At 48.5% G+C, this 13,864-nt stretch overlaps 1 protein-coding gene and 1 long non-coding RNA gene across 5 annotated transcripts in view; one reads left to right on the top strand and one right to left on the bottom strand.

The window, feature by feature from the left end:
* CAPZB (capping actin protein of muscle Z-line subunit beta) overlaps positions 1-2,710 on the bottom strand; it is a 134,160-nt gene extending 131,450 nt beyond the window's left edge. The window contains exon 1 of one of the 4 annotated variants that reach the window (XM_070610747.1): positions 2,202-2,710. In XM_070610747.1, the coding sequence (XP_070466848.1) occupies positions 2,202-2,204 (3 nt within the window). In that variant the 5' untranslated portion in view covers positions 2,205-2,710. Of the gene's footprint in view, positions 1-939; positions 2,073-2,201 lie in introns of those variants that run through there. The other 3 variants (XM_070610740.1, XM_070610739.1, XM_070610738.1) reach the window with 3 other exon arrangements.
* Positions 1,265-12,483, top strand: LOC139081976 (uncharacterized). The gene is made up of 3 exons (XR_011537559.1): positions 1,265-1,401; positions 9,980-10,080; positions 12,351-12,483. It is a non-coding gene; the product is annotated as an uncharacterized lncRNA (long non-coding RNA).
* Positions 12,484-13,864: the final 1,381 nt, after the last annotated feature.

The following is a 13,864-nucleotide window of genomic DNA, read 5'->3' as shown; positions in this document are numbered from 1 at the left end:
CTCACCTATAAAATGGGGACAGCAACCACCTCAAAGCACTGTGTGTGGATTAAATGAGCTCACACAGGGAAGGGCACAGCACAGTGCCTGGCACCCAGTAGCCCCTCAAGAAATGTTAGCCCTTTTCCTCCACCCCTCCCACAGTCCTTTCAGATTACCCAAGTAAGACCCCAAAACAGGACTCTTGAGAAGCCTCATGTGTCATCGTTCTCCTCCTGGGTCACTGCCGGCATTTTCCCATCATATTTGGAGAATCAGGCAGGCAAGGCCAAGGCAAGACGTCCTCCTCGCCAGACCTCCTTGAGCAGCCCCACCTGGCCACCCCACGGCCTCCTCTGCTTTTGCCCTGAGAGCAAATTTACAAAATCTCACTCCACTTTTAAAGTCCTCACCCAAAACTGTCCTGGAGAAGTCTTTCCCCACCCAGGCCTGAGGCTGGGCCACCCCCTCCATGCAGCCCGTTCTCAGCTGCCGGACTTCTCCAACAGCACTGACAACAGCACTGGCCGTGTTTTTAATCAAGATACAGGAAGGCATCAAGAAAAAACGTGGCCTGTCTGAATTAGTCACCCTAGGTCAGCAGCAACATCCCTTCACTAAACAAGGAACTTAGATTCTCAAAATCCTTTGGGGCTCAAAGTCCACATGCAAACATCTGCCTGCACTGGGTGGAGGAGCAGGTGGAAGGCCTGAGCTGTGTCAGTCCACTCTCCAAAGGTTCCCCGGCTGTGTGAGGCAGAAGTCTTCTGGTCATTCCAAAGTGGGTGCTGGCCTGCCCTGCAGAAGGTTCCAAGGTGGATAGGAGGGCAGGCTCACGTGTGGGGCCTACGGGAAACCTCAGGCCAGTCAGAACACCTGCCTTCATTACCAAAACAAACACCACGAGCGAAGCTAGCTCTCTCCCTCCAAGCTAGCTGTCTCCCTCTGAGTCTGGCTCACCTGACCCGAGCCACGTCCATAACCAGCAGTTCCAACCTTCACGAGCTGACAGTTCAGGGGGAAAGGGAGGTTGCGCCTGTAGGGTTGCATCGTATCCTGGCCGTATGGTGGCCTCGGGGCCTAGTGGTCCCCCCCAAGGGCTGCGGCCTCACAAGGGCGATTGTGCGTTCATCCCTGTCCTGTCCGCTCCCCCACCCTCACCCCTCCGCCCCCACTCAGGCCCCGGCGCCAAGGAAACCGGCCGCCCCGCAAGCACCGCACTGGCGGCACGGAGGCGGCGGCCGGGAAAGGCCCCGCAGAGCGCCGCGCTGCCTTCCGGGCACACAGATGCCCGCCCTTCCCTCGCTCGCTCCGAGGCGCCTCCCCAGAAAGGGCAACCCTCAGACCTGAGAAGGCACAGCCTCCGGGACCACCCCCACCGGGCTAGAGAGCGCCTCTAGCTTCCCAGAGGCGGCAAAGAAGGTTCGCCCTAAGTGGCGGGGAGGGGACCACCTGGGTCGAGGGCAGGACAGGGAGAGGGCCCTGGAGGGAGGGAAAGCCCGGGACAGAGCGAGGCTGACTCAGGCTGCCTTAAGAGTGGTGTGAAGTCCAGGCAAGGGGATCGTGGAGGAGGGGTGACGGCCAGGAGGGGCCCTGGGCGGAGGAGGGGGAGGTCCAGACTTAAGCCCATGGAGGGAAGAGAAGATTCGGGTTGAAGCATGGAAGAGAGGGGAATCGAATCCAGGCTGAGGCCATTGCAGGAGGGGTTCACGGGGGTCTAAACTGAGGCATGGAGAAGGGAGGGGGGCGGACAGAGGCCTAGTCTGGACCATAGGGTGGAGACACTAGCCTGGGCAATGGGGGGGACGACGGCCTAGCCTGGGCCGTAGGGACCAGCGAAGGGGCTCTAGCCTGGGCCAGGGGAAGGAGCGAGGAGGACCAAGCCTGGATCCCCGGAGGGGGTGCCTGGCATGGACCAGAGGTCCAGAAGGGTCTAGCCTGGGCTATGGGGGCGACTAGCCTGGACCCAGAAGTAGAGAGTGGGACTCCAGCTTGAGCCAAGGGCGGGGGCCGGGAGGGGGAGGCAGGGTCGTGCCCACCCAGGCCGCCCTGGCGGCGGCTCCCTCCTCAGCCGCCAGGGATGGTGTCTACCTGCGGGCTGGGACCCCGCCCCTCCCCCACCCGGGGAACCCACCCTTCCCGGGCCGGGGGTCGGCGGGCGGAGGGGGACGCGAGCGCCGGCGGGGTCCCCGGGCTGGGGGAGGGGGACGTCGGGCCTTTACCATGGTGGCGGCGGCGGCGGCGGTCCCGGTCCCGGCGTCTCTGGCTCTCCCCCCCGCAGCAGGGCCCGGCGCTTCCACTTCCCCGGGTGCCCAGGAGTGAACATCCGGGTCAGCGCCCCCCTCCCCCCGCGCCGGGCCGCCGCCACCTTCCTTCCCCGCCCCGGCCCGGCCCGGGCCCGCCCCCCACGCAGCCGGCTTTCGGCCAATGAGCGCGCAGGGCCGCGGCGATCGCCAAGTATGGAGCGCGGCGCGGGGGGCGGGGCGCCGTCGGGGGAGTGGGGGGCGGGGCCTGTGGGGCGGGGCGCGGCGCGGCGGCCGGCAGTGGGCGGGCCGGCAGGGGGTCGCGGGCTGCAGGCGGGTGGTGGGAGGCCCGGGGCCGTGCCCAGGGCCGGGGCCGGGAGTGGCTTTCCCCGCACCCACACCCAACCATCCGCTCTGCAGCTCAGAGACCGTGCCCGCAGGCCTCCCGGTGGGGATGCGGAAGGCACTGGGGCTGGGAGGGGTCAGTCCCTCCCCGCCCCGCCCCGCCCGGTGCACGCGCTCGCTCCTGCGGCGGACCCGGAACTGGAGCGGCCTGCGGGCCCAGCCCAGCCCCGAGAGAGCGGAGGGGGCGAACCTGAGAAGCGCTGTAGCTTGCTGCCTGTGGGAACTGGAGCAAGTCGCTGCATCTGAGCCCGATCTCTAAAAAAGAGCCTCGGGCCACAACACTCTTGAGCACCTACTGTATATCAGGCCTTGTTTGAGGCACCACAAGATAACAGAGGGGGCTGGCCGGTGGCGCGCAGAGGTTAAGTTTGCACCTTCCGCTTGGGCGGCGAGGAGTTCGCCGGGTGGGATCCTGGGTGCAGACCTACGCTCGGCTTGTCAAACCATGCTGTGGTAGGCATCCCACATATAAAGTAAAGGAAGATGGGCACGGATGTTAGCTCAGGACCAGCCTTCCTCAGCAAAAAGAGGAGGATTGGCCAGAACGAAAGCCGACCTGTGGACTCACGTCAGTCTTGGGACCTCTGGAACTGTTAGATAATAAATTTATGTTATTTAAAAAAAAAAGAGAGAGAGGATTGGCAGCAGATGTTAGGTCAGGGGTAATCTTCCTCAAAAAAAAAAATAATAATAACAGAGATGAACCAGGCATAAAGATACCCTCAAAGCTACCTGCTACAGATGGCTGTGACAACCACACAGGCAGAGATTAGGAACCTGGGCTCAGTAAATGTTAGGTGTTGTGTTTTTAGATGTGCTGCAGAGAACCAGCCCATTGGCCCAATGGGGCTGCCTCACTCCGCAAAGTGACTCAGAAGTTCTTTTTTTTCTTCATTCGACAAATATTTGTTGAGCTTGGTCTAGAAGGCAGGAGTCCTGAATTGCTAGTCCTGCTAATAATGCCTGCCCTCCCTCGCTGGCTTGCTCCCTTCTCTTGTGAGAATCAAATCAGGTCAAGTGTTAGAGGACTAAACTGTGAAGTCTTGTGCAAATGACAGGAATTATTACCACAAACGAGGCCATGTTCTAGGCCCCTGTCCTCAGGGAGTTGGTAGTCAACTAAAAGGTGCCAGTGACGTAAAAAGTGGTAAAGGTTAATCCCACAGGAATGATTCAGACCTATGTTACAGGAATTCAGAGAAGAGAGTGGCACTTAGGAATTCTTTCAGTTGGTAAGTATTTATTGAGCACCTACTGTGTACCAAGCACTGTTCTAGGCTCTAGAGATATAGCAGTGAACCAGACAGCCCATGGTGTTGCAGAGCTTGAATGTTGGAGGGGAGACAATCAGCTACTAAGTAAATATAGTGTCAGGTGGTAATTAGAGATGTGGAGGAATGGGCTGGCAGGTTAGCAAAGTGGGGCTGTGTTTTGGAGGGTAGCCCGAGAAGGCCTAACTTAGAAAGTAACATTTGATCAGAGGGAGGGAGCAGGCCATGTGGACAGCAGACGCACAAGGAAGAGCAAGGGCCAAAACGGGATGGGGACAGTCCCTGGTGTGTTCATGGAACAGGGAGACAGAGGTGGCTGGCCCAAATTGAGCAAGAGGAGAGCAGTGGGAGCTGGGATCGAGAAGTGCAGAGCAGGGACAGGCTCTGGCCTGCGCTTTGAAAGGATCGGGAGGCTGCTGTGTTCTGAATGGACTGTAGGGGGACTAGGGCGGTTAGAAAGCTATCTCTGTATTCAAGGCATTTTTTCTTTAGCTAGCAAGCGCTTTTAAGGGGCTTCCCATGTGATGAACACTGTTAAGCACTTTACAAATAATAACTCATTTAATTCTCAGAACAGAGGCCTAAATAGATAAGCCCAAGGTCACACAGCCAAGAGATGAAGGTAGCTTCCACCAGGATAGTAGCATTGGAGGTGGTAAGAAGAGGTCATATTCTGCATATTTGCTGATGGGTTGCTGGTGGGCATGAGAAGAAGAAAGGAGTCAAGGATGATGCTCAGATTTTTAGCTTGATCAATGCTCGAAGGATTTAACCATTTATTGATCTGTGGAAGATTGTGTAGGAGGAGCAGGTGTGTGTGTTGTTGTTGTTTTTAGGGGTCAGGGGATAAGAGTCATTTTGGGGCAAGTTATGCTTGAGATGCCTTTTGCAGATTTGAATGGAGATGTCAAATAAGTAATTGGATATGGAAATCAGGAGCTGGGGAGGAAGTTGGAGCTGGTGATAAATTTATGAGAACTGTCAGCTAATAAATGATATTTTAAGATGCTTAAAAGCACAAAACATCTAGGTGAGCTCACTTAGGAGGTGAATGTAGACAGAAGAGGTCAAGAAGATAAAGAGGAACCAGCAAGGAGACTGAGAGGTGACCTGGGAGGGAGGAAGAGGACCATGAGAAGGCAGCGTCCCTCTGGGAAGCCGAGGGTTAAGGGCATGGGGGAAAGTTTTGTGAAAGAAGGGACGCTTGAATTGTTTACTTGAAAGTAATATTGAAAGGGAGCCTTGTTCAAAATGCATTGCTTACGTTTTCTTGTTTAATCCTCATTACAACCCTATGAGGTCAGTACTAGTATTCCCATTTTACAGACAAGGGAGCTGAGGCACAGAGGGGTTAGGTAACTTGCCCGAGATCACATAGCTAATGAGTTCAAAACCAAGCTGTCTGGGACCAGAGCCCAAACGCATAACCTCAGGTCTGATCACCTTGCTTCCCTGCTCAAAAGCCTTTGAAAGTTGTTACCTCATCATAAGAGGACTCAGGAATGAATCCAGAACTCAGGGACAGGCTGGTCCATCTCTCTCATGCAGCCCCATTTCTGCTTCTTTGGTGCACCTGCTACATTCTTCCTTTCCTGTCTGGCATCCTCAGCCTGCTTATAGCAGGATTCCTTTAACATTTCAGCTTGTGTGGGATCCATCCTGGTGGTCTTTGCCCCCTCTTTATTCTCTGCATCTGCTTGCTCTATTAACTGGCAAATTCTTTTTGTGTTTCATAGTTCAGACCCCAAGACAGAATCCAACTGACCCATCTCATCTTTTAATGCTGACAGCTCATCGGATAGGTCACTGGCCAGTCCACAGATTGGCTGCCCCTAGGTCAGATCGCACCCCTTGACCAGCCAACTATTGCTATGAGCATGGGGGCATGTGGCATTAAACATGGCTGCCTATGAGGGGCTGTGGGTAGACAGACAGGCACCATAAATATTTTTAGTCCTATTTCTCCTCTTTCAAAAATTCAACCCCCTTCAACTTCATACTATCATATTTTTCCACCTGCCACCCCTCCTTTTTGCTCTCAGGAACTGACTCCATCTCCCCTCCTGTACCTTTATGACTTTAGCATCCATTAGTGTAATTCATGAGAAATCTTACTGACCCCTCACTTACTGATTTCTTCCTTGCCAATGAGTTTTCTCTTCCCCTGTCCCCAGGCACCCACTCCCATGGTTTTACCCAGGACTTGCTCACACCAATAATTGCACTATCTCAGAAAATGCAATCACAAAGATCTTAATCTGACTTTAACCTCCTTACTACAGTATCACACACAAGCATTTCTTCAACCTCGTCAAGACTTGCAGACTTTGGACCTGCCAGATTTCCACACTTATCTTCCTTCTCGGGCTCGCTTCTCTCCTTACCAGCTTAGTAATGAGCATTATACTCTCTTCCTGACAAAAACCCATAACCCCTCTGACACTCTCTTTTCTTATAACTTTCCCAACCCTCATTAAGCCAGCTATTCCTCTACTCTCTGCCTGTATTGCTGGGAAATTTACAGTGACTGTTGTCACTTTATGTTGATGTCCACAAATTTTAAATCAGCCCTCAATTCTGCCTATCAATCCTACTATATTTTGCTGCTGTTTTCAATTCCTCACACTCTACAATGATGATTTTTCAATCTTCTTCCTCCCTTAACCCCTTCTCATCCTTCACTCTAAACAGATGAGCTTGCCTCATACTTCACAGAGATGATAGAATCCATCAGATATGAACCCTCTTGTCCATCTACCAACCACTGCACCTTGCCCATGTTCTCTGCCCTCCCCGCTTTTGAATGAAGGGTTTGCGCACCTATTAGAGCCAACCCCCTTGCCTGTACCTGGACCCCTCTCTCCTTAGTCATCAGTTTCTCCTTCTATACCAGATCATTCCCACCTGCTTAAGATAACGTGCCCCAGTATCCCGTATCCTAAAAACAAAGTTTGAACAACAAAAATCGCCTTGATCCCACATCTCCGTCCAGCCACCTCCCTCATTTTTTTGCTCCCCTTCACGTCAAAACTTTGTGAGTTCTCTGCAGTTGCTGTTTGCACATCAACTCCAATTTCTCCTCAGATCAGTCTGGGTCAGGCTCCTGCCTCCACCTGTCGATCTGGAAACTCCATGTTTCAGAAGCCAATGATCCCTTCGGGGCTTCATCTTACTGCTGACCTCTCGGTGTTTGCTACAGTTGGCCACTCTCCTCTCTGATGCGCCTCTCTTGGCTTTCATGATAGCACTTTCTCTCAGTGCTCAGATGTCCTCTGAGTCCCCTTTGGTGGCTCCTCTTCCTTTTCTGAGGACTGCATTCTCTTTTGTATCTAAACGCTCTTTTGGTCACTATGGGTCTTCAGCACCTAGAACATAATAGCTGCTCAGTGAAGGTCTGTGAAATAAGACAATATCAACATCATAGGATTATTGTGTAAATAAGTGGACAAAGAATGAATAATAAAGTAATGGCAACTTTCAATTGAGTGCTTACTATATGCTAAACAATTTTCCTGTATTATCTTATTATTCTTCCCGACAGTCTTTTGAGCTAGGATCTTCTATTATTACCTTTTTTTTTTTTTTTTTGAGGCAGATCAGCCCTGAGCTAACATCTGAGGCCAATCCTCCTCTTTTTGCTGAGGAAGACTAGCCCTGAGCTAACATCCGTGCCCATCTTCCTCTACTTTATATATGGGATGCCTACCATAGCATGGCTTGCCAAGTGGTGCCATGTCTGCCCCTGGGATCTGAACCAGCGAACCCCTGGCCGCCAAAGCAGAACGTGTGCACTTAACCGCTGTGCCACCAGGCCAGCCCCCCTATTATTACCATTTTATAGAAGAGGACGTTGAGTCTTAGAGGAAATGACTTGCCTAAGGTCACACAGATAAGTGGATGAATCCATCCTCACTTTGGTCTTTCTGACTCAAAGACTATTCTCAGAACCACTAAATTGCGATCATGTGTAGGAAAGTGCTTTGTAAACAGCGAAAGACAATGCAACTACACACCCGCACATAGTGTGGCAACTTACACATAGTAGGTGCCTGCAGTATTTGCTGAATTGAGGTAGGGTGGAAGGGAGCCACAAGCTAAACAGTACCATCACCTGAGGAAAGAAAAAGCAGTCTTGAGGACCCTAGAGAAACAGCCTTCCACTAAATGCTGAATTTTTTGTGGTGCTCGTCAGCTAGTACAGGACACTTTAAAGTAGGCATTACCCAGAAGTTTGCCCAAGTGGTTTCTCTCTTTCCCTCTTCAATTTTAAGTCCCCACAGCTGTTGGGACTGTTGGGTTAACAAATGCACAATTATCCCATGGGGCTGGGGATTGCCTAGCTCCTAAATCACCCCTGATTTAGCAGGCCTGGGCCTGCTTCCTGAATTGGGGATCTTCAGGGATTACTAACAGTGGTTTTAGATGTTTCATTGTGTCTTTGGAGATGCAAGAGAACCCTAGAATTAGCCAGCTTTTAACTCCTTGCTGCACTGAATTCTACAGACAAGGGGTTTAAAGCATATTCCTTGAACATTCTAACTCCATATGCTAAAGTTGCAGTGGGATTCAATTTAAGGATCTTTGTTATCAAGAAGACCAGGAGGGAAGGAACACCACGTGGAAATTCCATCTTCCCCATCACTCGGCTGGTTTAAAGGTCCCTTCTGGACTGTGTCCCATGTATGCATATCCTCTCTTTCCTACAACTTATCCATTCCGTGTTCTCAGGTACTTAGTTTGGGTGTAGCTGAGCCTATCTCTGGCTCCAGAGAAGATCCAGATTGGCTGAAGCTAAAGTACAGCCTTGGCCAGACTAATTAGTTTGGGGATGGGCTCTTGACTCAATTTGGGCTACAGTGCTTTCTGCAGAACACTAATCAAAATAAACTCTGCATGAAGTGGGGGATGGTCCATGAGGTAAGTTTGGGAAATGCTGTAAACAATATTCCCTCTTGGGGATTCTGTGTTCTTACACTTCAATTATCCCGTCTCTCCCCAGATTGTTCAACTGCTCCCTCTCAGCTAGATGATTGCTGTGGCTTTAAACATGCTTAAGTGTCTTAAATCTTGCATAAAAAAAAAAAAAGAAAAAATCTACATGAATCCCACACTCCCTCTAGCCTACCATCCCATCTCCTGCCTTTCGCAACTACAAAATTGTCAGTATTTCCTCTCCCCGCTTCCTGACTTCCCATTCTATTCCGTCACTCCTCCACTGAAATGACCCTAAGGTCACCCATACCTCTGTGTTAAAACCACATGGCTGTTTGTCAATCCTCATCTCCTTTGATTTCCCAGTAGCATTTGACACTGTTGGCTCTTTCCTCCTCCTTGAAGTACCCTTCTTCCACTGGCTTCCGTGACATCACATGATTCTCCTGGTCTTAAGCCTAGCTCTGTGACTGCCCCTTCTCCCTGTCTTCTGCAGACTCATTCTCTTCTATACAACCACTAAATGATGGGGTTTCTTGAGGCTAAGTTGCGGGCTCTCTCCTCTTACTTTGTTCTCTCTTCTTAGACAATCTCGTCCATGCTCATGGCTTCAGTTACCAGCAGGCCTCAGTCAGGAGCCCACCCCCGGAGCAGAGAGGGATGGGGACCTGATAATGGGGGAGGGGAACTGTTTCCCTAATAATAGGGGGAAATCAGGGTACTATTACCAAAAGAAGGAGAAAGGGATGCTGAAGAGTAGAAAAACAAAAACCAGATGATTGCTACGGGCATGCATTCTGGGTAAGCTCATGTAAATGAATGACACAGGCTCCTTTCTGGTCTCAGAAATTTCTGGTCATTGGAACCCTAAGGAGGACTGAGTACAGGCCAAAAAAAAAATATGCTGATTTCCTTTGAAGACAGAACACTGTGTGGTTTGTAGAGGAGGCAGCCTTGGCTAGACAGCTTATATCAACTTTTTCCATGCCTCAGCATCCTGAAAGAACATGTAGCAAGAAGAGGGGAGGTAGACAGACCACTAGCAACCCACTTTTTAATACATCCCCAACGTCTTGAGTGCCAAGAGGATACTTCAGTCTGAGGTTAGACACCATCATCTCAGGGCTCTTGTTTTTGCTTTTCTAATAGGTACCTGGGAGAACTCACAACTGCTTTCTGCTGGGCCAGAAGCATTTGTATCCTGACCATCTGTGGGGTCTTGCTCAGAGTTACAGAAAGGCCTCTCACATGTGAGCCAGCTGTTGGAGTTTTGATATGCATGTTTGGGAGAATTCATGTTTAGTTTATGAAGCTGGCCGGCCAGCCGCCCACCAAGCTTTGGATGGCCTCCACAATGTGTCTAAGGCTGACCCTTCAGACTCAGATGAATTGTCACCTCCTCCTCCAAGTAGTGTTCTCTGACAATGGGGCCTCCCGCTCTATGTTCCCAAGGAAACTCTATACTTAGTACGCCTTATAAATCACCTTTTCACTTGTAATTTGCCCCTACTGCTCTCTGTGCTCCTGGAGGCAGGGCCTGTGAGTCATATCACTGGCAATTAGCATAGCACCTAAGATAGGGTACTCTATGAATGAAGCCTGGCGAGTCGTGAGCCAAGGAAACTCCAAGCAAAGTCATCCAGGATGCAAACCTGGGTCACCGTCAATTCCTCCCGAGCTCTCATCCCTCATTCCAATCCAACATTGCACTGTTCTAAGTGAAACCAAACCAGACGCAGAACTGACGTGGGAGCAGAAAAAAGTGGCAGAACTGAGAGACCAGTTTACTGAAAGGCTGGAATGAAAGATCAGAGCAACGAACAATTAGAAAATATTTAAAAATCCATTTACAGTAACCTCAAAAAGCATAAAACATTTCAGAATACACTTAATAAGAAATGTGCAGGTCTCATGTACTCTGAAAACTAGAAAACATTGCTGAGAGAAATTAAAGATCTCAATAAATAGGTGTATTCTGTTCATGGATTGTTCAATATTGTTAGGATGTCCATTCTCCCCCAAATGATCTTTCTATTCAATGCAACGCGATTCAAAATCCTAGCAAGATTTTTTTTTGACAAGCTGATTTTAAAACATATGTGGAAATGCAATGATCTTAGAATCTTGAGAGAGGAAGAAAAAAGTTAGAGGACCTACGCTACCTGATTTTAAGACTTACTATAAAACTGCAGAAATCAAAACAATGTGGCGTTGGTGTAAGGATAGACACATAGATCAATGGAACAGAATAGTCCAAAAATAGACCCCCACGTGTGCGGTCAAATAATTCTTGGCAAAGGTGCCAATGTAATTCAGTGGGGAAAGAAAAGTGTTTTCAATAAATGGTCCTGGAACAACTGAAGATCCATTTAGAAAAAAATGAATCTTGACCCTTACCTCATACCATTTATAAACACTAACTCCAAATGGATCATAGACCTAAACATGAAAGTGAAAACTATAAAACTTCTAGAAGAAGACGTGAGAGAAAATCTCCACAACATTGGGTAGGCAAAGGTTTCTTAGATAGAAAAAAAATTTCTTTAATTGATAAATTATATTTGATTAACAGAAGAAAATTCTGCTTTTCCAAAGATACCACGATTTCTGAGTCATGTAAAACACTATTTAAACTCACACAGGACTTTAAAATTTTTTGAAAGAAAATGTCATTCCACTACATAAGTTTTGACCTTTCTAAATAAATAAACACAAATATCAACTTTATTTTTTATTCAAATGAACCAACGGAGTGCATGGCAGAAGAGGACCTTTATTGAGACTGTTAGCTCCCAGAATAAGGCTAGGCCTGGTGGCCTATTTATCTAAGGCAGTCAATGTCATTGTAGTCAGAAATACTCCAGATCTTTGCCAAAAAGGAAAGCAGAGGTCAAAGCCTTGGAAGTGATGGTGACTATCTGGTCCAGCAGGTAAAGTGACTGTTCATGGGGAAAATGAATCACCAAGTCTAAAGGTAGAGAGACGGGAAGCAAAATGCAAAGAGGGAAAGTGGAGGGCACAATGGGTCAGGGAGATTCACCAAAGAGGCCCAGAGCAATGCCGGTAGTGATGGAGCCCATTTCTAATATTCATTGATGCTGCCTGTTTGACAGCTTAAAAACTGCCAGACAAGATCACACATACTTGATCTAAGATCCTGTAAGGTCTGGCCCAGTTTAAAACCTGTACATGTCAAGAAAACTCTGATTGCCAAAGATTTCTTTCTGTCGGGCACCGTTGCCTGGACAACTACCATTGCATTTCTGTTGGGCTTTACCTGGATGACCATTCATTCTCTTCCCCACACCACCTGTGATTGCTACTGACAAGCTACATGTTCACCTTTTCCATTTCCTCTTCCTGGACACATAGTCTATATTTCCCAGCCTCCTATGAGTTAGGTTGTGGTCTTGTGGCTGGGTTTTGACCAATAGTATGTAGGAGAAGTGACATGTGCCACCTCCAGGCACGGCTGTAAAATGTCCCTTGCGACCTGCACCATCCTCTCTTTGTTCATCAGTCAGATGAATGCAGAAGATCCAAGGGAGAATCCAAGATGGAGGAAGCCTGAATCCCCTTCCAGGACAGTCCACTGAAAACATCCAGTGAGCCTGTGCCTCGGGAAGAGAATAAACCTTTATTGTAGTAAGCCACTAAGAATGAATGTTCTTTGTTTCAGCAGCTGGCGTTATCCTGACTAACACAGCTCTAAAGAGCTCCCTGTGATGGCTTCCAGAAAATGTCTGGGATGATCAGTTTAAGCAGGATTTCCATAAACGTGTGACGGTTCCACAGATATCTCAAGGTAGAGCCATGAGTCTGGACGAAAATCACATGGCTACATGGATGATGAGCCAGGATTTGAATGGAAGTCTGTCTGATCCCAAAGCCAGTGCTCTCTTCACTCCTCACACTGCCCCAAACAAAGAGGTGTTTAGATGTTTTGAGTGATGATGATGATGATAGACTCAACGGTTCTATGTAATTTACTCTCTGGCACATTTGTGCTATAAATTACTGGAGAACTTCCACCACTCCCCACAAGCCAATGGGGTTGAATATAATGACACCCTGTAATCCCCATTTTTGTGTCAACATCATCCCCAGGTGCTCAAAGGAGGGTAGTTAACACTATTATCATTTTTTCCAGCTAGCAATCTAAATGTTTACCAGTTTGGTAAAAGACTTTTGGGACCTTGCCATAAATGCACAGGTCTTCCTTCTCCATCAACTCTTTCCTTCCTAGGTCAACCATCCCAGCCAGAAACTGGGCTCTATGCCTCCCCTAGCTGAATAAATGCATCTTCTTTCTCCCTGCAATGTTAGAAGGGCAGGTGACTGAACATCCATATCCTAGTTTCTACTTCTGTAAAATGGGGGTATGACACCTACCACATACAGTTGCTGTGAGATTTAAATAAGATAAGCAGTAAACTGGTGGCATATAATATGCCATTTTTTTTTATGGATGACCCCCCTCCCCTGCCCCCCACAATCTTCAGGGTTCTTACCAAATATCAAATGATTCTTGATATTTTGTAAATACATTTGCCGGTCTTATTGTGTTGTCCATGTGTTTCATATCTGGTTATGTCAGCCTGGTATATCTTTGACCTTAAACTCCAAATAGGCAGAAACCCACGGTTGCTAAATATGTGTAGGTCCCATGATCATACTCTTCACTCATTACCTTCCAACCATAATAAAAAATCATTGAGCACTTTCTATCTTTGTGAGCTTTATGCTAGGAGGCTCCCAAATAAGACTCTGTTTCTGCCCACAAGGACCATCAGAGAGGTGATTTTAAAAGGCATAGCAGTTTATTATTCTTCTTGAAAATAGCATTTTAAACATCTGACTACAGAAATACATGCTCGTTGTAAAAAATTATAGATAAAACACCCAGGAAAGAAAACTACCCAAGAAATAATCACTGTTATCTTTTAGAACCTATTCTTCTAATCTTTTTCCTATTGCACATATATACACATTTTACAAAAATGCCATCATACTGTGTACACATTTTTGTAACCT

This window comes from Equus przewalskii, chromosome 2 (assembly GCF_037783145.1).
Source record: "Equus przewalskii isolate Varuska chromosome 2, EquPr2, whole genome shotgun sequence".
Lineage (NCBI taxonomy): Eukaryota > Metazoa > Chordata > Mammalia > Perissodactyla > Equidae > Equus > Equus przewalskii.
The sequence above is the reverse complement of the archived record's forward strand: the minus strand, read 5'-3'. Positions and strand labels throughout refer to the sequence as shown.